A 24,226-nucleotide genomic window follows, 5' to 3' on the forward strand; every position below is an offset into this window, starting at 1 on the left:
TTTTATAATTTAGTTGAAATGTTGCTTCACAAATTAATAAGCTTATATAACAACAAATTAATAATATACGTCTTATTTTTGAAAAAAACTGAATATATTTACATATTGTTTTTTGAGTATTAAAAATTAGAAATGGCCCCCATCCTGCAAATTTTCTGGATCCGCCACTGCATACATGAGTATAAGACAATGATAATTGGACACCTTTATAAACGAGTTACATATATATGTATGTGTGTATATTTAATCATTTCAAAGTGTCATTGAAATAATCTCTTTTTAATTTTATTTTATAATCATTGTCGACAGATAACATTGTTTTAAGTACTTGCATTATTTTGTCAATTTGCCGCTCTTCAGAGCGAGCCGCCCTTAGGCGATGGCTCGCGCTTCTGCCCCTGCGTGACGTCTCTGCGGGGAATATACGGAGAAAGTCGAATTGATAGAGATTTTAAGAAACTCAACGATTTCGATATATCGATCGGTTAGGAATTTTCCAATGTGCACTTTGCACCCAGATATATAGACAAATTATATGGCGATAATACAAAGCGAACACACACTTGCAAGTACATACGTAGATGTTCCAGTGCTTCTTCGAATTTAGGCGCTTCAGTTTCAATTGAGTTGCCGAGCTGCGAGCACCACAGCACCGTGTGTACCTCAAATCGGACCGATTAATTAAATTGGACTGATTGAACGTTTCCCAGTGCAGGGTTGGACTGTCGTCGATCCAGCATCCCACTCGGATTTATTCTCGATTATGTGATAAAAAAATATAGTGAAAAATTCAGTGGATTTACATACTTATTTTTCATCTCTTGGATAGCATCTGCTAGTCAGGTAAATATATTTATTCAAAATTCAATTCAAATCCACACTGTATTGACACAATGCGAATGAACTTTGCGTCTCTTTCCATTTTATTTTTTTTTTCATTTCTGGATTTAATAGAAGAAGGAAAGTATGTAGTGGAGATACAGTACTCATATGGACCTTCATAGATGGTTTAATGATTTTCATAAAATCAAAAGTTGGATGTAATATTAATTTTATGGCAAATCTATCTACATATATAAGTTTTTTTCATCACAAGTGTATTAGGGTCACAAATTATTAAGAAGGTATAAAGGTCAAAATATAAAATAATGGAACATTGTTTAAAAAAATACTACTCTTTTCGGTTTACAGGTTTTAAACAAAACTTAATCAACTCTGAAATAATACATAAATTGTGGAAAACACTCTTCCACTGTACACAGTGTGGAATTATCTTGTGGTTACAATATTTTTGATTTTTCTAAGAGGAAAAAATCCCACTTTGGATGAATCAAATTATTATTTTTTTTAATTTACATGTTATTTATACAATACTGTAATTTTGTCGCAAAGAACACACCTATTTAAAGAGTCCAAAAAAATAGTAATAGAAAAATCGAACAAAAATAAACTGCCATTTCTAGTTGACAATTTGTCACCGAATTTATTATTTTAACTAAAATGTTGCCTTTAGCTGAGACGTATAAACATAAAATTTTAGGTCAACACGCTGAAAAGCCTCGAGTACTATTTTTAGTTGAGATAAAAATATTTTAAAAAAATACTAACATGAAATTTATTATACATATTCCATGTGATAAAGTTGCAGGCCAATCTGTACAGCGACTTGGCAGATAATTGAAACCAAAAACTAAAAAAGAGTCTTACAAGGGGAGGTACCACTTTAGTCGTCTGATACTTAGTTTCAATTTGATACACAATTAAAAAAAATGTGATCAGTGATCGATTCCAAGCTAAAATCATCCCAAAAAATAGTAATTAAAGTTGATTGCCAGGTTCTAGGCACAAAATATGTAAACAAATACAATTACTAAAGACCGTTCGTTGTATTTATAATTCGTTTCTGAATAGTTGTCGTTAAATATATATGTTTTTCGATTCAAATACAATAAACAAATAATTAAATTAGCCTTATTTAAGCGGTTTGTATTACAAATACCGGGCAAAGCCTGGTGGGACCACCAGTATTGACTTATAAATATGTATCGGAAACAATATTTATATTCCTATGAACGACAACAACAATATTTCGTTATTTGATTGTTTTCAGTATATTCTTTTAGATTGAGTCGTAAATCGTTCGACAAAAAAAAATGTAACATTTACAAGAGCTAATTATTGTATTAATTTTGTAACAATTTATAAGTGTGACAAAACATCATTAGTACACATAGATTGTTAATTGCTATGATAACGTAGAAATTATATTGTGTGTGTTGTTCACAACGACAATTCGATCGAAAAATTTCGAAGGTATAACTTGAATATATTTTGAAATCGACTTCATTTCACAATATTTAAAAAAAAGTCATAAATATGTCAGACGGTACAAAAGTTGGCATTAAATTACATGCAAAGTCAGTATTCATAGGAAGGTATTTTTGCACAGCTATCGTTATCGCTTATTATTGCATATTAATTTGTAGCGACAATGCAAAAAATAAAAAATAAACAGAATCAATTAATTTCGAATAAAAATAAATAAAAAATAAGATGCGTCCCTGATGACGATGATATGAACTCACTCACGTACAGCATCCATGTATGTGTATTGAATTAAATAAACAACGATAACAACAATGATAGGTATATGTATTATAAATCATATGTAAATTTTGAAGTCGCACACAACATACGAGGAAATGGATTGTTATTTAATTAAAATTATTCAGTTGATTAATTGCAGTTTAGAGTGCATACGAGAGTCGTAACGATCATATCTGTGACCCCAAGTCTTCAGGTTATCCAATCTTGTGGTGATATTATAATTCTTGAAACAACGAGCAACAATAAATTTAAGTTTTTATACTCTTGATGATGAAGACAAAGGTGAATAGAATAATAGGATAGTCCAAAAATAGATCTTGATATGGGGCGTTCAGTGCGCATGCGCCAGCTCGCCCATAAATGCTTGCGCTGTAATATTCAATCTATTACTATAAAATTATTTTATATATTACTATAGAATTACATATATGACCACTAGTGTTGTACCCGATGAAATATCATCGCATGGGTGTTGGCATATTAGGTTATTAAATAAAAAAAAAACGAAAATAAATGTGTCGGTCCTGTGTTCGATCCGCACGCGGTCGAATTTTTTTCAATTACCTTTTAAATACAGTTAATTTGACATTTAAATTAAATTTTTCAAAAAAATGGTAAAAACTAACTACCTAGTACCTACCTATGTACATTAGCCAGCAGTTTGGCTTAGTGGTAGCGTATATATTTAGCACCACTGAGGTCAAAGGTTCGAGTCCTCGCCACTGCTGGTTAGATTTGGGGGTTTTGTGACTCCAAATCGATCGTTTATCTATCAGAGTTTGCCAATTTTATCTGATCATTGCTGAAACGGTTCCTGAAAATTGGTATTAGATCTAATCCTGTTGTCACAAAATCTGCCTGTGTATAATTTGTAATAATTATACACAGTAATCTGAAATCTATAGATATATCTATAGACATCTCTATAATTTCGTATTTATTTTATGTATAAAAATTGTATACAAAAAAAAAATCTAAAAATAATCCAAAGGTGTCTCTATGATTATTATTTCTGATTAATTGTTATATGCTATATATTCTGCTTGTATATGTATGTATTACTGTATTTCTGATTTCTGATTGTTTATGTATTCTGTATTTCGTTAACGTATACCCGTCGCATTGGAGCAAATCTGTAATGGCGAGTATATAATATATTGATTTGTAACAATAAATTAAAAATAAAAAATATAAACAATATAAAACACCAATAAAAAAATTAATTAATTAATTAAATAAATTTTCAATATATGACGGTAAACGCTCAGAGATTTAGCGGCGTCTATATTTGCCTAGAAGAAAAATTGGTAGCAAAGAGTATATATAGAAGTTTTTTTCTTTTGTTATTTTGTTCGTATTATAATTGTACGTTTTGTTGGCAGTGGTTTAGCTGTGAAGCACATATGTATGTCGAATTGAAACGACTGTAAGGGCGAAATAACACTGGAAGGAACGTAGCACATGGATTTTTTTAGATACTTTTAAACATGCGAAAAAATATGGCATGACTTTTATACATATTCATGGCACGCCCAGCACAAACAGTCCCAAAATCACCCCCTGGAGTGTTTACGGCAAAATTTTATCCTTGCTTGACAGCGATCGATAACGGTGTATCCCATATTTGAAGAAATGTAGGAAAATCCCCACAGCGGGGAGCCAAGCACACGACGTACCGTTCTTCCCTGTGTGATTTCGCCCATATAGTACAGTGAGCGTTATCTCAGATACACAGACAGACACACAGAATAGAGATATAATATATGACTATAAAAAGCTATTCAAATAGTATCAAAATTTGCGTTTAATACAGTTGATTAGTGTTGCCAGTACAGTAAAATAAAAACACATATTGATACACGTGTATATATTTACATAAGGGCAGACTGATGTGACTCAATGAATATTATTTTTTTTTCATTTTTAAACGTTGATAAAAACATCAAAACACTTCATAGAACATACACATACATATACATATGTATAATCTTATCATTTTACTGTTTTAATTTTAAGAAATTTTTAAGCTAAATATGTACAATGAGTTGGTTATAAAGAATGAAAAATCAAGATTGTGTTAAATGTTTCACTTATCATTTTATAATCTACGAGTTACGTATGAATAAAAATAAATACCTTCTGCTTTATTTGTCATCTATTCGATTACTTTCTCCTTTTTTCAAAAAATAAGATAATCGTGACATTTGTATGTATGTGTATTGTTTACATTTTTGACAGTTATCACATGATGATAATCTGGATCCAATATTATAATCGATCATTAAATTTTGGCTTTTTTGTTAATCTTAAAACCTGATACGAATCTGATGATTAAATAAAAATATATAATACTTTACTTTGTCTTAATCGTTTCATTTTCATTGGGTCTTAATCTTGAATAGATAGATGATTATCTACATATATATTGATATGTACATACTAAAATGATATCGGCTTTATAGAATAATGTTTTTAGCTGTTATAAATCGGATAAGTCTGACTTAATTTTTTTTACATTGAAATGTCGCTTGAAAAATTATTCAATTTATCAATTCGAAGAAACTTCGAGCGCATAAGATACTCACCTAATTTAAATAGAACGTCAGCGACATCACGTTCCTTCTATTGATGATTAATTGTGTAATGTATCGTATACGTCTTCGAATTCGTCTTTCAAAGAAGGAGAGGAAGGTGCAGTGTACTGTTTTCTTAAATTTATATTAAAAATTATTTCATAATTGTCTTATTTGAATGATTTTCTCCAATACTGACTTGGCTTAGTGGAATGTCTTAAAAATTGGCTCCGTGTAAATGCAGTATAATTGACGATCATCTATCTGGCCGAACAGGTTTTAGTTCTATCACGTTTGAAGCTCCACCTCCACTTAAAAAAATTTGGAAGCGGCGTATTATAATTAAAATAAGAATAATTCTAAATAGTGAGAATAATTTCATTGGATTTTTTTCGTTCTACAGAATAATTAATTTTTATAAAATATTATATGCATACATATATTTATTTATGTATTTTATATTTCTTGTCAAATTTACTGTCATTTCCTTTTATTAGTGATTCTATACTTTTTTTAAATATTTTCTTGCTTGTTAATGAGTGGAAATTTATTTTCGGAAAATTTGCTGTAATAAATTATTTATGTAAGTATGCACAAAATATCAATGTTTTTAAGCAAATTTTTATTATATTTGTAAAAATAGCACCAAATAATTTATTTATCATTTTCTCATGAACTAGTTTCTATATAAAACCAAGCTTTGAATACAAATGTCAAAGTAGATAAAAAAATATGAAAAGTATTCATTAACCCTTTGAGTGCGGTTCCACGACATAAGGTCCAATGCTACAAGATCCAACGACAAGGGCACCACGAAAGAAGATCCACCTGTTAGAATGCCCACCTGCTAAGTGATCCAGACAATAAAAAGCCCAGATGATAAAACGTCCAACCGAAAATCGTCCAACCTGTTAAAGGTCCAGCTACAAAAAGTCCGAAAGCAAAATATAAAACATAGATAAAGTAATAATGTTTAATAAAACGCTCCATATTTACATAAATCGGATATCAAGTCAATTTGACTTGATATCGATTTTTTTCTAAGGGTGTTTAGAAAAAATTGCCCGAGGGCGCCATTGGATGTAAGGCCGGCACTGACTATCTACATACGTCCAATATGTGTTCACATGTCTTGATTTAATTAATAATTAAATTCTTCGATGACAGCCCTGAATATTCATCTAATTTGGTATATGTACCTACCTACATATATAGTAATAATAGTTATGATGCACAAATTCAATGCATACAATCATTTGTCAGCGTATGTTATGCTGTGTATATTAAATTTCATTATTAGACATAATGCTATCGATAATTAAGCTATTTGTCGCATAATAGTCGCAATTTCTCACGACCGTTACGAAAAAGATTTCCCTGTGTGTTCGCATTTGCATTTTCCTGGTTTGGCGGAGTCGACCCTGGCCGATCGCGTGATCTGTTCCATCATCAGAGACGCTCCTCCTCCAATTTGTCGTAGATTATTGACATTAAACGATGCTCGCATCGTCAAAGACATTCCAACATATGATAATAATTATCTATGAGAATTGTGTATTCGTTTTGAATCGCCATTGATTCGAAAAGTTTGAAAATATCATAGCGATTTTGGTTATATTGTCGATAGTTAAAATGCGATCTATCACGCTCGCTTGGACGAACACAATCGCTAGGTACATGGTGCTAGTCGTTGTTGTCCTAATTGGTTTTGTGTAAATGTCGACAATAACAGTGCATAAGATCTGCCGTTGAATTAGATCGACTGGGAGCAGCCATTTTATGAGAGCAAATCGCTCGGAACATTGCGGTCACGGACCGATGAATTTTGGCCATGGTTAAATTTGAATTTTAAATTGTTAATGTACGGGGCAGGGGGAAGGACTGCCTTGTTTAAAAGTTTATACAAATTAATAACCAGAATACTTTTGAATTTTGAGGTTGTGTGGTAATGATTTTTCAAATAGAGCGCTAAAATTTGACAAATGTGGCCGGAACACCAAGTTTAACGTCCATTGCTAATTCTAGTAATTTTACATATATTGCTGTATTAGAATTAAAGAGCGGACCCAGAGCGCACCGTTCATTGTTCATTGTTCAAGGTTCGCCGAACCTTTTTTTTTTGGACTCTAGCTTTGTAAATAGAGCTATACCGCCCCGATTCCTGGAAAAAGCACGGTCTCTATCCGCGCTCTAATTAGAATAGTATTGCTACCGATTTTGGGTATTATAATTGTGGCGGCTCGCTATACGACATGGTCGAATTTGGTCACCTTCCTGCGAGTGGGGACCAACTCGGCTGTGTTCAGAGTAGCTACCTCTCTCTGCCTTCAGCTATCATAAATAAAGCACGTGCATCAACATGCCAGTCGTCTCATTCGTTCATCCCCCATATAATCAACTAGTGTTGTGCCCGTTGATATTTCAACGGGTGGTTCCGGAAAAGGATTTGATACATAAATTAAAATAAAGTCGTCATCGGAATCAAATCGATATAATAATTCTCGATATTTCTAAAATTTATCTTATTGAAATCTCCATAGTTGTCGATGCACTTACCAGATACCCACATATGTACATTCCTTCCGTTTTTTTTATATAGATGTATGTATATTATTTTTAAAATCATCTAATCTGATTTAATATATAAAGACTAAAATTATCCGGCGTCGTTTGGGCGGTTGAAAGCTTCGAGAATATAAATTCAAAATAAAAATGGAAATAGTCAGTTATGTACTGTGGATGGTTATTCAAATATCGAATATAATAATAGCCTAATGCGTGCCCACGTGCTGCGTGTGAATGTTCGTTTACATGCTCCGTCTCTCTTTCTCCCCTTGGAATCGTATATCGTGGAAAGAGACGCGGCATATCACTTCGTTCACATGATTGGCCGACAAAAAAAAAGAATAAATTAAAAATACGATTTTTTTTTCAAAAAAATTAATTAAATTATTAATTCCGTTGATCCGAATTGCGATATTTTACCGAGTGCACAATTATGAGCACACAGGCCTCTAGTTTAATATACATATGAGTAGATCTACATATTTTTAATTAGTGTTTCAATGTACATGCATATATATACAATTCATTTAGTTGATTTTAGAAACTAATTTATTCATTTTTCTTAATTATTTCGATTGTTTTTTAATATATATATTTTTTTGTTATCTGTTTTCTTTTTATGAATCTAGAGTTTAAAACAAAATAGTTTATAATGTAGCTCATTCTTATTTTATTTATATAAATCTTTCATTTAACTAAATAATAATAATAAGAAATGCTTAAAAAGTAATTAACTAGCAATATAGTAATGTATTCAAATGATATATTCATGTCAATCGAATCATAGTTCAAACAATCCTCAGTAGTTACTATTAATTTGTCAACATTTCTGTGTATCATTGAGATACTAGTTTGTGTACTTTGTATAATAAGCACATTTTGACAATTGTTTACAAATTGAAATAGGAAAAATTCATACATACAACACATGTACTACTTACTTTAGCATGTCATTTGCTTTGATATTATAATTTAGCATTGCAAGAATAAGAACATTGCTTAACTGTACAATTCATATGTTTACAAAAGACAAATATAGATGATTACATATAAAATTTCTATATCACATACGATTGACGACATCTCATAAACTAAGGTGCGGCGGATTAGTTCAATTGTTAATTTCCGCTCTGCGGGATAGGAATTGTAGCATACAAAAGATACCTATGTTTGATTTGTTTGTTACATTTCATTAACAATGTCAAAAGTAATATGACTAAATCAATCGCATTATATTTTAGCGTTTTCAGTTCACCCCGACTGTAATAATAATATATTGATACAATAATTGTTGAAATAGCGTTTGACATCTGGTCATTTTAGTTATTCCTATCTGGCATGTGATTTGTGTACATAATTACAATCAATGTAAACAGAGATATAATGAAAGACATGAAACGGCAACTGCATAATACTATAAACAATAAATTTGTATTATATACTCAATTTACGTTCAAAAGTTGTCTCCGAAATGATTTTTATATCAGTACAATATGCAGTATCAAAAAAATTGGCATAGCTTCGTTATAGTAATAATTAGTAGCAGTCAAATACCATTGAATTGTGAAAAATACAGATAATCATTGAATCATGCATGGGATGTAGACCATAGTTTAAATAATAGCAGGGGCGGCTCGTCTTTGAGGGCAACTGGGGCAATGTCCCATACATATTTATGCTAAAAAAGGAATTTGTTTTTATATTGTTTGACTCGTTAAGAGTCTACAAGAATGTATTTCTTTATTCCGCTTAACACTTGGTAAGCAGATCCGATTCGTAATTCAGTTTGGAGCAGTCGTTTATCTGGAGTGGTCCCGTGGTCGCCAGTTTCAGTTTACTTGTTTCTCTGGCCCTTGCGAATAGTACCAAGTCAAGGAAAGAAAAAGATCCGTATTTCCGTATACATAAGGTCGCTTTTAGTTGGCTGCGTAAAGGTCAACTTGGGGCAGAACACGCTATTGTCTATTCTCTCTATAAGTTTCGTAAACTACAAGACACCATCAAATTTTTTTAACTTTTCAACTATATTTTGCAAGGTATACTTAAATTGTCAGTAACACAATATGTAAATTCTTTCATTTTTATCATTAAATATTTTTTATTAATCATATTGTAGGCGGGGTACGATGTGTTGACCGTATCCCGGCCTAACGAAACACTGTTGTGTGGTTCAAAGATGGGGTCACCAATGTAGGCGGGGTAGCGATGTGTTGACAGCGCTGTTGGATGATCAGAAGGTTGCGTAGATCACGTCGGATTAGTACCAATGTAGGCGGGTTACATGTGTGTTGACCGTATCCCGGCCTAACGAAACACTGTTGTGCTAGTTTTATAAAGTTTTATTGTTTGCCTATGGTTGTACAAAGGTATGGTATTTGTGGGCAAAAGTATGTCGTTCAGCGGTCTCTGGATATGGTAGAGTGTCGCTGGCTCAGCATTCAGCTATGTACGGAAGGTCTCTGGATACGGCAGTGTGTTGCTGGCTCGTCCGGCTGGTTGATCTTCCAAGTCCGCGTAGTGTAGTGGTGGCTGGTCAGGAGCTGTATGTTGACTGGTCTGCTGCTGTGTGTCGACGCTTGCTGCTCTGGGTCGACTGGTCTGGTGCTGTGTGTCGACGCTTGCTGTTGTGGGTCGACTGGTCTGGTGCTGTGTGTCGACGCTTGCTGTTGTGGGTCGACTGGTCTGGTGCTGTGTGTCGACGCTTGCTGTTGTGGGTCGACTGGTCTGGTGCTGTGTGTCGACGCTTGCTGTTGTGGGTCGACTGGTCTGGTGCTGTGTGTCGACGCTTGCTGTTGTGGGTCGACTGGTCTGGTGCTGTGTGTCGACGCTTGCTGTTGTGGGTCGACTGGCGTTGTTTGGGTTGTACCTCCTTTTATAGTGTTTTTGGAATGCTTGGTGGAAGTGGTTATTGACGCGTACGAGAGGAATTTTGTTTTCGTCGAGGCGTCGAATTTTCTGGAATGCTTGATGGAAGTGGTTATTGACGCGTACGAGAGGAATTTTGTTTTCGTCGAGGCGTCGAATTTTCTGGAATGCTTGATGGAAGTGGTCGTACGAGCATTTAGTTTATTGATGCGTACGAAAGGAATTTTGTTTTCGTCGAGGCGTCGAATTTTCTGGAATGCTTGATGGAAGTGGTTATTGACGCGTACGAGAGGAATTTTGTTTTCGTCGAGGTGTCGAATTTTCTGGAATGCTTGATGGTGTTCCGCTCGATGTATTTTGTTGTTGCGGAATATTCTCGAAGGTTTCGATGACGATGACGACGACGAGATTCCTACAATATTTTTGCTTTTTTAGAATACGTAATGAACGAATTCGATAATTTGTTTAAAAAACTTGTAGGCGGGGTACTGTGTGTTGACCGTATCCCAGCCTAACGAAACACTGTTGTGCTTGTTTTTATAACGTTTTATTGTTTGCCTATGGTTGTACAAAGGTATTATATTTGGGCAAAAGTATGTCGTTCAGCGGTCTCGGGATATGGTAGAGTGTCGCTGGCTCGGCATTCAGCTATGTTCAGAAGGTCTCTGGATGCGGCAGTGTGTTGCTGGCTCGTTGTTCGGCTATGTTCAGAAGGTCTCTGGATGCGGCAGTGTGTTGCTGGCTCGTCGTTCGGCTATGTTCGGAAGGTCTCTGGATGCGGCAGTGTGTTGCTGGCTCGTTGTTCGGTTATGTTCAGAAGGTCTCTGGTCTGCTGCTGTGTGTCGACGCTTGCTGCTGTGGGTCGACTGGCGTTGTTTGGGTTGTACCTCCTTTTATAGTGTTTCTGGAATCACCTGACCCATGGTGGTGGTTGTTGATGCGTAAGCGAGGAATGCGCTTTTGTCGATGGGGTGGACTTTTCTGGAACGATTGGCGCCGTTCCGCTCCATGTAGTTTAATGGCGGCGGCGTGTTTCGACCGTTTTGTTTCCGCTCGACTGGTAGGGGCGTTCCGCTTGAGTGTGAGGGGTGGAACTGTCTCGAAGGTTTTGGCAATTGATTCCAAGAAGTGCACGTGTTGTTTACGTGTGTGAGTTCTGCGCGGAATGTGGTTTGTTGTTGTGGAATATTCTCGAATGTTTCGATGACGATGACGATGACGAGATTCCTACATGGCTCTCCGGTGAGCGTTAGCGATGTGTGAGATTTTGTGGGAATCTTGATGTGTTGGAGTCTGTTGACTCGATGGCGTCGTTGTTTGTCCGGTTGTGCTGGAGAAAGTTGTCTCGGCAGCGGGTCTTGCGTGAAGAACGTTGGTTGACGAAGTGCGTTGAGTGCTGGTCTTCGTTGGTTGTGCTGGAGTTAGTTGTCTCGACAGCGGATCTTTTGATGCGTACCAGTCCAAGTTATTCTTTTCTACCATGTTGCTTATTCTGTCTAGGCTACGTTGATAGTGAAGGTTGGTGGTCTGGACGGTGTTGTTGTGCAGGCGTTTTGCTGGTTGTGCTGGAGTTAGTTGTCTCGACAGCGGCTGTGTTGTGTTGGAGCTAGTTGGCTCAGTGGCGATTTGTTTCGCCGGTTGTGCTGGAGTGGGTTGACTCAACAGCGGGTTGTGTTGGTAGCTGGTCCATATGTACTTTCACACCATGTTACTGTTGCGGTCGTTACAATGGTAGTGAAGGTTTGTGACGGTCTGGACGGTGCTGTTGTGCAGGCTGCGGCGTCCTGCATGGGCTCATCGAGGTGATGACTCATCGAAGGTGTGATGAGCGGTGCTGGCGGATCAACAGTAGTGGATCCATTTGGTTGTTGTCTCCGGGTTGCGTCTTGTTGTGGCGAAAGCTGCGGAGTTGTTTGACATGGTCACTAGTTGTGGGGACATGTAGCGGACTGCGTTTGAAGTCTGCGTTGAGGGCTGCGTTGTAGACTGCGTTGTAGGCTGCGGTTGCGTGAAGTCTGCGGTTGCATGAAGCTTGCGGTTGCGTGAAGCTTGTGGTTGCTCGAAGCTTGCGGTTGCGTGAAGGCTTCTGGCTGTTGCCTTGTCGTGGCGTTTGTTGGCTGCTTTGTAGGCTGCTATGTAGGCTGCGATGTGGGCTGCTTGTAGGCTGCGATGTGGGCTGCTATGTAGGCTGCGATGTGGGCTGCTATGTAGGCTGCGATGTGGGCTGCTATGTAGGCTGCGCTGTGGGCTGCTATGTAGGCTGCGATGTGGGCTGCTATGTAGGCTGCGCTGTGGGCTGCTATGTAGGCTGCGATGTGGGCTGCTATGTAGGCTGCGCTGTGGGCTGCTATGTAGGCTGCGCTGTGGGCTGCTATGTAGGCTGCGCTGTGGGCTGCTATGTTGACTGCGCTGTTGACTGCTGTCGTGGCGGCTGTTGGTTGTTGTGGGGGCTGCACTGTGGGCTGCCGTGTTGACTGCTGTGAAGGCTGCGTAGTTCAAAGATGGGGTCACCAATGTAGGCGGGGTAGGTATGTGTTGACCGTATCCCAGCCTAACGAAACACTGTTGTGCTTGTTTTCATCACCTGACCCATGGTGGTGGTTGTTGATGCGTAAGCGAGGAATGCGCTTTTGTCGATGGGGTGGACTTTTCTGGAACGATTGGCGCCGTTCCGCTCCATGTAGTTTAATGGCGGCGGCGTGTTTCGACCGTTTTGTTTCCGCTCGACTGGTAGGGGCGTTCCGCTTGAGTGTGAGGGGTGGAACTGTCTCGAAGGTTTTGGCGATTGATTCCAAGAAGTGCACGTGTTGTTTACGTGTGTGAGTTCTGCGCGGAATGTGGTTTGTTGTTGTGGAATATTCTCGAATGTTTCGATGACGATGACGATGACGAGATTCCTACAAACTCATTATTTTTCCTTGTATAAAATGTTGCTAAAACTGTACCAAGCATTGATGTATAATACACTAGATGGGCCCAGACGTGTTATTTTGGTCGGAGATCTTGTCTTCACTAACTAAGGGGTGCGGGGGGTTTAACTACCGGGGAAGTTGGGTTTTTTTCCCTACGACGCAGCGGTACCTACCTACCTACTAAGAGAAACTGTGCATGCGCCAAAAGGGAGACAAGTATAACACGTGAGGGCGGATCTAGTATATTCTAGATCTATGGTACCAAGTTCATTTAGATTCCTCGTGCCCCACCTGTTTTTAAAGCCACGAGCCGCCCCTGAATAATAGTACCCAGCATCAGGTGCGTCATTTGAGGGCGCTGGGGTGGGCAGCCCCCCCCCTAGATTTGAACGGGACTATCCAAGTTGTATAATGTATTATTATGAATAAAATGATATTTTAATAATAACGGTAAAGTTTTCAACATTTATTTATTTAATGCTAGTTTTATATTTTTTAGTTTAAAAAAAAACTTTCAATGTATTTTCAGGAGATTATTTTGTACTTAATAAATATGCGTTTATACCCAAATCTCTTAAGATTTTGGTATCATAGATATATTTTTTAAAATTATTTTACTATTAATTTTATTGATAAAAATATATAAATAAAAAAATTATTAAAAGAAATAGTTAAAATTCATGTATGGTACACTCATTTTTTTTTTAATATAATACACCCCCCCCCCCCTAGAAAGTCATTCCTTACTGATCAAAAATTGTGCCCCCCTGGGAAAAGCTGAAATGACGCCCCTGCCCAGCATGGGGGGCAATAATTAAAAAATAATAAAAAATAAACCATAATAATATAATAAAAATAAAAAATAATAATAAAAATTAAAAATAATAATAAAAATTAATAAAATAATAAATTAATAAAATAAAAAATTAAATAAATTAATAAAATTAATGGGGGCAATAATAAAAATTAAACCATAGAAAAAATCGTTGATGCTTACAAAATAGTAAAATAATGTTTTCCACTTAAAAAATTAGCTCTTAGTGATTTCTATACATTATTTTTTATGTTACTGACAACTTTGGCCACTCGATAACTGTACATATCTAAATATTATTTATTTTATTTATTTATTTTATTGTCACAAATCAATACACACTCGCCATTACAGATTTGCTCCAATGCGACGGGTGTGCGTTAATGAAATACATGAACAATCAGAAATCAGAAATACAGTAATACATACATATACAATCAGAATATATAGAATATAACAATTAATCAGAAATAATATACATAGTGACATCTATGGATTTCAGATTACTGTGTATAATTAATACAAATTATACACAGGCAGATTTTTGTGACAACAGGATTAGATTTAATACCAATTTTCAGGAACCGTTTCAGCAATGATCAGATAAAATTGGCAAACTCTGATAGAGAAACGATCGATTTGGAGTCACAAAACCCCCAAATCTAACCAGCAGTGGCGAGGACACGAACCTATGACCTCAGTGATGCTAAATATATACGCTATCACTAAGCCAAACTGCTGGCTAATATGATTCACATTATGAAACTCTTGATTTTTTTTTATTTGTAATGTATATTTTCAGATGGTTTTGCCATGAAAAGCTAGCACTAAATGCTTAAAGATGAAGTGGTGGATCATATTAATATTAGTCCAATTTCTACGAGCCAAAGCCTTGGTGACAACACCCGGCCCACCGAAATATCAACGATGCGTGTACGAAAGAGCGTTTAAGATGAACGGAGCATACTGCAAAGAACTCAACCTTCATTCTGTTCCCAGTACTCTGAAAAGTAACATTGAAGTACGTACCAAAAAGAAATAATACAATTCAACAAAATCGCATACAAACTAATTCCATACATGTTTATTGTTCATTTCAGATTTTAGACTTATCTTTCAATAGAATACGAGACTTGAAAAATGAAACATTCTCCCGATACACCAATGTTAAGTACCTCTATTTAGGCGACAATATGATACAGACTATAGAACCCCTGGCGTTTGAGCCGTTGACAGCATTGGAGACGTTGGATTTGTCTTTGAACGGTCTTCACACCATTCCGGAGGCAGTATTCAACCTGCCAATGCTCAGAAAGTTGTACATATCCGACAACAGTTTGAAAAACTTATATCAAGAGTTGAAACTGATGGAGAAGCCGTTCCGAGCGCCGATAACGTACCTCGACATGATGAACACTCAGCTGTTCCAGTTTCCAGATCTCGGCATGATGCCTTATCTGCAGCACCTGAACGTGTCCCAAAACAAATTCACGAGCTTGGAACCTAAGAATTTGGCGAATATGTGCAGTCTCAGAGTGCTAGATTTGACCGACAGCTTCAGTATTGGTGATAACGCGTGTGCTAATAAGCCGCTGATCTCTTGGTTCCTCGATAAAGAGATTCAGGCGGTGCCTGAGTTGTACAGCATAATCAATCCGAATGGAGAAGGTACTTATTCTGTGTTTAAGATATATTTTAAGCCTATATGCCAGCCTATTAACCAGCAGTATGGTTTGGTGGTTGGATTTATCTTTAGCACCGAGAGATTACTGGGTTCGATTCCGTGCTAATCTTTAACGCTGCTGGTTAGACTTGGATATTTGCGACTCCAAGTCGGTCTTTTCATATCAGAGTTTGCCAATTTATCTGATTTTCACTGTTGAAACGGATCCTCAAATTGGCAAAAATCATCCTACCCGCTGTCACAAATATTTTAATTTGATTTAAGTACAATATGTTGAAATTTATGTACAAGTCTAAATCCATAGATGTCTCAATGGATTAATTAATTAATTAATTGTTAATTTCGTGATCTTTAGCCTATCGAAATACAGCGATTTATGTACTAAAAATGCTGCAATGTTTGTAATTAATTGTCTAGGAAGGCGTATTGGGTCTACCTGTCAGGCCTTCCTGGTATATATCCAAAGAAATGTTTATAATAATAGAAGTAGCTTTAGGCGTCATATTGTTGTCAAGTGAGGAATGTCCACAGACCTTTTCAAATAATTTTAGCGTCAGTCGTATTTGATCCGCAGTGCTCGACCTATACATATCCGATAAAAGCTTCTCTGTTTGTTTATATTACTCGCAAGATGGGCAAGTGTATCGTTAAAAATTGCACAATGTATTCAAAAACACACAATAAACAACATGGGATACATTTTTATAACTAAATTGATCATTTAAGTAACATATTATTCGATTAACATCGTAGTTTGACCGTTTTTAAAGGTGTCATGGCAATCGCCCGCATTCTACATAAAATTTCAGGGGTGGCACCAGAGAAATGTAAAAATTATTTTTAAATAAATGTAAAAACATTTCTCTTGGTGGCGCCGAATACTCAATTATATTAATAACCAATTATTTAAGTTTAACTAATATAAACATCGTCCATTTTATATTATATTATACATATTTTTGTTGAAACTATACATTACACGTTAATTTAAGAGTTCCCAAGGACAGACAAATACAAAAAAGTGGATAAAAATAATCCGCCAACTGAGAAAAGAAACGGATTGGCCACCACCGTATACTCAAATTGTAAATAAATCTATATCAAAAAAAAACTTTAATTTCTGTAGTGAATATGTGATGACCCTGATTAAATTCGTGCGTTTTAGCGTAGTTATGGAGACGTACCGCGTATTATTGACACAATTTATTTATTCGTAAAGGCACTTCTATTATTATAATAAAATAAAAATATACATATATGTAGTATGAGAAGAATGTTTTTTAGAATTGAGTGCATATCCAATGTGAACTATGATTGATTGCTGTTTTGTTGATTGTTTTTAGATATGAAACATTGCAACAGTACGTGGTTCGATAAAGAAGTACTGGACGATTACGACGAGTGCAAAAAACACATACACATACAAGAAAAAGAGAAAACTGCAAAGAAGACATGGATAATAGTGGCCGGAAGTTTAGGTGGATTTCTACTATTGGCCGTCATCTTCCTGTGCTGCATGCATCAGAGAAATGTCAACAAGACAAATACGGAAGCCCAACAACGATTCCTTTCAAAACATATTTTAAATGATTAGAAACTATTTACCAAAGAAGACGACGATAAGACTATAACGGCTCTCTAGATTGAGCCACTTTGTATAAGTGAAGAATTGTGATACGAAAGAATTGAGGTGATGTTTGATAATTTATGTACATGTAATTTAGTCACGGCATTTCAAAATGGCGATTTTGTGAAAGAAATCGAATATATATAAAGTCATTCGTCGAATATTCAGAATTTAGGGCGTATTCTACCATAAGATTGTAAATATGTAGAAAATAAACGGCGTCAAAAATGGAGCAATATGAAAAAAAATGCTGAATCAACTTTCTCGTACTTAAAATAAACATTTAGATGTGACAACAAAATTTAAACATTCAATCATATAATATACAACACAAATTAAAACGAATTCCAATTATATATGTATATACATGTATATTGCTCCAATTTTGGCCTAATCTAAAATGTACCAAATGTGCCTTATTAGTATGTTTTACAGTTTGTAATATGTATATGTATGTAGATTTTAATGGTTTAAAAAAATGTTTCGTGTACTTTTGGGGTCTGAATATGTAACATATCGAAAGTACAATATTCTGATCACATAAAGTATATTTTTATTTCACATAGTAACTATAAAATGCACTGATCTGCTTTCTCATAAACAATTTACATTTATTTGTTTTATACGTATTTCTTTGTTTGAAAGGTGCCATTTGATAATTTATATATATATATATATGTATATATTATGTATTCAATATATTTTTAAATAAATGCATTACCAAAAAGCCATTCAATTGCGAATGAAAACAGTCAAACGCATTTTATATTTCAAGAACTGCAATTCGTTGTACCGAAAACAGAAACATTGCACACAAAAAGTATTATTATAAAACAACAAAAAAAGAATGACAATTCATTCAATTAAACTAAGCAACACAAAATCACGCTTTTTACTTACCGGAGCGGAGACTAATCTATACAAAGTAAGTTTGACCTACTGAATTCGAATATGGCAATGATTTTTCCTGGTTTTCTTCTCGTTTATGAGATAAAAGCGCTTAAAAAATGCGCAATTTTTATTAGCTTTTGCAGTCTTCAACTCAAAATGTAATATTGCTGTGCCAGAAGTGAGTATTGGAATCAATAGTCAGATATTTTCTCTATTAATTGTGATTTATATATCGAATCGTCGTCATAGAAACTTTGTTTTGTTTTCGAAGTTCCCAACCAAAAACACTTACATACATATATGCATACAAAGTCTCTTTCGAAATTATATATTAGATTAGATGAGCGCCCCCACTAAGAACATTTCATATTGTAATTTAAAATCATTCATTAGCACTATTACTATTAATTAGTAATTAATTCGAATTAGTACTTTCAGATGAATGAAAAAATATTGAGTTTGAAAACCAACCCTTGAAAATGTAATGAAATATATATAACTGGCCCAATAAATGTATGACAACTTGAGGAAATAATGTGTAAAAAAAATATTTTTGCTTATTAAGTCAAAAATAAATAAAAAAAAGTATATTTTTGAATTTAGAAATTCGTTAAAAAATTAATAATAAGTATTTTAAAGCAATAAAAAATCACAATCAATAGAGATAACATCTGACTATTGATTCCAATACTCAATTTCTAGATTTTGAGTTAAAACCTGCAAAAGCTAAAAATTTGCACACATTTTCAAACGCTGATATCTCATAAACGGAAGCAAACTGACAAAAATCATTGTCATATTCGAATTCAGTCGTTCAAATTGAGTAAAAATTGTAGTCTCTGCTCCGCTATTTGTTTTTTGTTTTTGTTGCTCAGTGTTATTCTTCAGCAAGCAAATCTTGAGAGTTCACACTATTGGACGAACTGTTTGAAGAGTTTCCTATTTTATCAGATGGTTTAGCAACGGGATCCTTTTCACGCTCGATACGTTGCTTGCTGAATTTCCCCATACCCGGTTGGTAAATGGCAAGACTTGGACGATCCTATATTTATATAAAACAAAACATTAAAATCATATATACATATCTAAGATGCGTTCAATTACTTTGATTGATTTGATTTACCTTGTTTCGAATTCTGCGTTCGGTTCTAGGATCCGAAGAATTGTCTTTCGATTTATCAGACGCATTCTTGTCACTGCCGTTGTTCGATTCGTGGGAATTTTCCTCCAAAGACTTGTTCCTTCTGAGAACCGTCTCATCGTTTGTATTGCTCTTCTGTTTGGACTCTAAGCTGTTACGACGCTGCTGCACATCCGGTGAAACTTGTGTGTCCTTGTTTGATTTCCCTTTTGTAGTTTTAGGCGCGGACGATTCATTCTTATCATCCTTACGCTTTACGACGACTTTGCCGTGCTTCAGGTCTGGCTTTTTCGCGTCGACTGATTTTACAGTGTCCTTCATAGCATTTTTGATTATTTGCACGGCACTATCGGTTGGGTTTACGACCTCCACTTTGACACCTTCCGATTTCTGACGATCCATCTCGTCTATCACCTTTGTAAGATCGGCCACTTTAAATTGCGGCAATTGAGTGAAGGGTTTTATGTTGCTGCTGCTCGGAGGTCCCTTTACAACCTTATCACCGGTTTTGATCGAAACAATAGGCTTCACCTCCACACTCGTTGTTTTGTCCTGTTCCTTTTCGTCTAGCTCCTTATAAACTGCTACTTTATGTGGTTTCTTTTCCGACTTGAAGCGTTCTTTCTTCAAATCGTAGAATTTATCTTTTTCTTTGTACTTGTCCCTGTAGGATTCCCTCTGTCGGTCTCTGCGTTCTCTACGATTGGATTTATCCTCATCGACAACATCACCGTCGTTTGTATCTTTACCGGGTTTATCCTTTTTATTAAAATCGCTCCTTTTGCGGTGATCGTCGACTGTCCTCCTCTGGTCCTTAAAATTCTTCGAACGACTCTTATTTTGATAGTGAACTTCTTTTATTTCTACTACGCCATCGTCATTCGTTGGAGATCCGTCATCATCTTTTTCATCGATGACAGATTTATCGTCATTATCTCTAGATTTGATCTGTTTAATGTCATCAAAATTGTCATCATCCTGAAATAAAAAAGACAAATAAAATCTAAAACATTGAAAATAAACAAAATACAAATAAAAGCCATGAAAATACCTTTGACAAACGATTCCGTGGACGACGACGTTGTTTTTCCTCGCGTCGTCTCCTTTCCTCACGTTTCCTCGCTGCTAAAAAGTCCAGCAGAGGAGTTGTCGTCTCTTTCTTTTCTGTTAGAAGAAAATTAATATAATAACACTTGACGAGAACCAGTGGCGTAGCGTGAATTCCAGGCGCCCCCCCGCAAAATATTTTAAGGCGCCCTCTCCCCCCCCCCCATATATTCATATTATTTCCTTACAGCAAAATAACTTTCCAAATTAATAATTCATACCTTTTTTACGTAGAAAAACTTTTTTCTGGACTCATTGGCAAACACGACTATTTTGTTAAAATTTAATACTAATCATTGCTAATATTTTAATACGATGTTGTGACATAGTTGACCTTAAGTAATTTTTAATAAGTTTCAACTTGTGAACGAGCGCTCTGTAGTGGCTACAGTTACCAGAAGCGTGAGGAAAAGATGATTTAAATGACGAATTTAAATTATAAAAATTACAAATGAAGAGCTTTGCCAAATTATGAACACGTTGATCTTCTTTATTTTTATTTATTTATATTTTCTTATTTTATTTTCTTTTAAGCACGAACGGAAATCAAGTATCTGATCAGGCAATGATTTGTCAAAATCATTGACATATTAGTTGGCTAGAGACATAGCTTCATGATATACATATGTATGTACATATATGTAAATCGTCATCTGATAATTGTTTTGCAGGAAAGCGAACTTTGAAACAATGTTTAAATAACGGGATACGAACCTTCATTTGCACTTAGGTTACGTTTAGTGCCGCATTAAAAATTGTTCAAAATTTCTTTTAATGGATCCTGGAATCGTATATCATGACTGATGACTAAGTTCATCGAAATGCTTTTAGATTCAATTTTGGCTTCAACCCTAATATTGTTGAAATTGTTACGAATCCTTCAAATTTATTTCTAAAATTACTGATCTCTCAATATGCATCAGTGCTCAGTCTAATCATAGACTGAGCACTGATATCATCAGCGTTTTTTGATTGAAGGAACTTTGAAACAAAGTTGAGAAACCGAAGAATTTTTCAAGAAGCACGAGTAGAAGAATAAATTCGAAACATTCCATTTTCTTTTTTAGTCAATTTTCTTTTGATTGTTCATCATTTCTTTTACTTTTTAAAATTATTTCTGTAAGAAATTTTAAAAAATCTGTACATATATACATATATGTACCTACATATATATCGAAGTGCATTAATAGAGTCTAATCTGGATGACCAACAAGCAGTGCATAATCTGTTTAAAGTAACTGATGATGAATTTTCCTTAAAAACTTCCCACCTGTTAATGTTGACAGCTAAAAATTTATAAATTTATATATTTTTACGTTTTTACGCCTCATATAATTTTATTTTATTGTTTTAACACGTTGTTTTAACAAAAATATATACAAGAATAAGAGAGAATTGTCAGCTATATGTAAATACAATAAAACGAGATGCAAATAGGTTAAAAAATAACACAGGTTTTTAAAAAAAATATTGCAAAGAAATTAAAGAACAAATTAAAAAATCTGCAAAAAAGGCACGCCGCTTTGCGGCGCCCCCCAAGCATCGGCGCCCCCCCGCATTGCGGGGTCTGCGGGCGCGGTAGTTACGCCACTGACGAGAACATTTACATACAATGAGTTGCATTAAAAATCTAATCTTTATAATCGCTTCAATACATATTTTTGTACTACCTTCAGTTGGCTGATAGGAGTATTCCATTTTCGGCTCCCTAGTATCACTATCGGTTTCTTTGAGACTTTCCAAAAACTCCATATAAGACGGATCGTTCTCAATAGTTCCACATTTGACGTCCTTTTTGCGACGTTTCTTCAAAATTCGTTGAAACGGCGCGTACTCAACAATAGCCGGATATTCATTACCTGAAATTTTCATCACATATTTCAAATCCGAACAAAACACGACGATATGTATGCAAGCAATTTACAACAACAAACCTTTATCGTCGAGAAATATGTAATCGTCGAATTTATCTCTGAATATGAAAATATCATCAACGTTTACAAAGTTTATATAAGCTCTGCAGAAAAGGTTTGGAGCGAGAGATGCGTCGGGTTTTGAATAATAAAAATAGTCATGATCCGGAATTGGCGCCACTTGTTCCAAAAACGACTCCTCTGACATCGTAGGTGGTAATCTACGGCAAACGATCTGAAATTTATAGTTATTTTATTAGTATAGATTAAGCAAATTTTTATCAAATGCACGTAAAATTTAAAATTTTTGGTACAAAGCACAATGTCCATATTTCTCTATATATTAAACTAGTGATAGACCTGATTTACCTACCTACATTTAAACAATAGAAAAATTAATTTATTAATTCAATTAAATAATATTCAGTAGATGGTGCTAAATGTCTGTGGCACTATTTTCCAAGAGGAAATATATAAATACCGGTTTTTTCTTGATTATTTACTATTAGACATATTTACATTAAGCCTTACAAAGTCTCTTTCGAAATGATATGTTAGATGAAGAGATGATGGAATGATGGAATAGGTGTAGTTACTTTGGTGTTCGGTCTGTGTCGTTCTCGACGGTCTCGAGCACGGGCTGCTTCGATGTCGGCCACTACTGCCGTTCCTGCCGAAACTGGTGGAGCCTCCGCCCCCGTTCCCCCGGCGCCCCCAGCGCCCCCAGCACCCCCAGGACTACCAGAGCCCCCTTCACCCATCTTCGACGCGACTTCAACTGACACTGACACTTTGACAGCTGACAATTTACTCTACTCTGCAATATCGCACGTAGAACATTAATACACAGCCATTATTAAGATTTTTTTTTGACATTTAAAAAAATATCTAAATCGAGTTTTTCGAGTATTTAAGAGCTTAATCATCATCATCATTAACAATGCTGGATGAAGATCTTTCCAACACGCTTTCATTTATCTGTCTTGGGGAACTCTCACCCATCTCATTTTATACGCTCATTTTCCTTGTATGCTAATACAAATCAAGTTCTTTTTTTATCCACCTATGCGGGTGAAGGAATAAAATGACATTATGTTGTAAACACGTGTAGGAATTGTAGGAATCTCGTCACCGCAATCGAAATATCTATTGCGACGGAGAATACATTTCTCACGCTCAACCATTGACGTTATCTCGAGTCGAGAAAATTCCACCCCAACAAATCAAGCAGAATGACGCGACGTCGAAGAACACCTGCACCCATTAAAGTGCACAAATAACAACTACATTGTAACCCATTGAACAAACATCCAGACTCACTGGAACAAAGGACGATAAAAACTAAGTCGAGGGGAACGACGCCACATATTCGAGAATATTCCACCCCAAACAACGAAACCACATTCCTCGCATAACTTGCACACGTAAACACCACCTGCGGTTCTCAGAATCAATCGCCAGTAAACAAGTCACGTGGATCCCCAAAAACAATATAAAAGGAGATCCAACCCAGACAACTTCAGTCAA

General features: G+C 35.6%; 2 protein-coding genes across 5 annotated transcripts; one reads left to right on the top strand and one right to left on the bottom strand.

Moving 5' to 3' along the window:
* Nucleotides 1–351: 351 nt before the first annotated feature.
* Nucleotides 352–18,245, top strand: LOC143914799 (tsukushi-A-like). Of its 4 annotated transcripts, XM_077435144.1 has the most exons (6): nucleotides 614–843; nucleotides 14,691–14,754; nucleotides 14,839–15,036; nucleotides 15,139–15,357; nucleotides 15,437–16,004; nucleotides 17,364–18,245. In XM_077435144.1, exons 4-6 carry the CDS (start codon nucleotides 15,178–15,180, stop codon nucleotides 17,612–17,614), a joined length of 999 nt encoding a protein of 332 aa, XP_077291270.1. In that variant the 5' UTR covers nucleotides 614–843; nucleotides 14,691–14,754; nucleotides 14,839–15,036; nucleotides 15,139–15,177; the 3' UTR covers nucleotides 17,615–18,245. The 4 variants fall into 4 exon arrangements, with proteins under 4 accessions (XP_077291268.1, XP_077291269.1, XP_077291270.1 ...); XM_077435145.1 differs by lacking the exon at nucleotides 14,691–14,754 and having other exon boundaries at nucleotides 615–843; XM_077435142.1 differs by lacking the exons at nucleotides 14,691–14,754; nucleotides 14,839–15,036 and having other exon boundaries at nucleotides 352–843.
* Nucleotides 18,246–18,374: 129 nt separating this feature from the next.
* Nucleotides 18,375–23,705, bottom strand: Upf3 (UPF3 regulator of nonsense mediated mRNA decay). Its single transcript, XM_077435141.1, has 6 exons — nucleotides 23,296–23,705; nucleotides 22,721–22,934; nucleotides 22,457–22,645; nucleotides 20,731–20,843; nucleotides 19,662–20,657; nucleotides 18,375–19,580 (listed from the first exon to the last, which is right to left on the bottom strand). The coding sequence occupies exons 1-6, from the start codon at nucleotides 23,458–23,460 to the stop codon at nucleotides 19,416–19,418; spliced, it is 1,842 nt and encodes a 613-aa protein (XP_077291267.1). The 5' UTR covers nucleotides 23,461–23,705; the 3' UTR covers nucleotides 18,375–19,415.
* Between the last annotated feature and the right edge of the window lie 521 nt (nucleotides 23,706–24,226).

This window comes from Arctopsyche grandis, chromosome 7 (genome assembly GCF_051622035.1).
Source record: "Arctopsyche grandis isolate Sample6627 chromosome 7, ASM5162203v2, whole genome shotgun sequence".
NCBI classification, from domain to species: domain Eukaryota; kingdom Metazoa; phylum Arthropoda; class Insecta; order Trichoptera; family Hydropsychidae; genus Arctopsyche; species Arctopsyche grandis.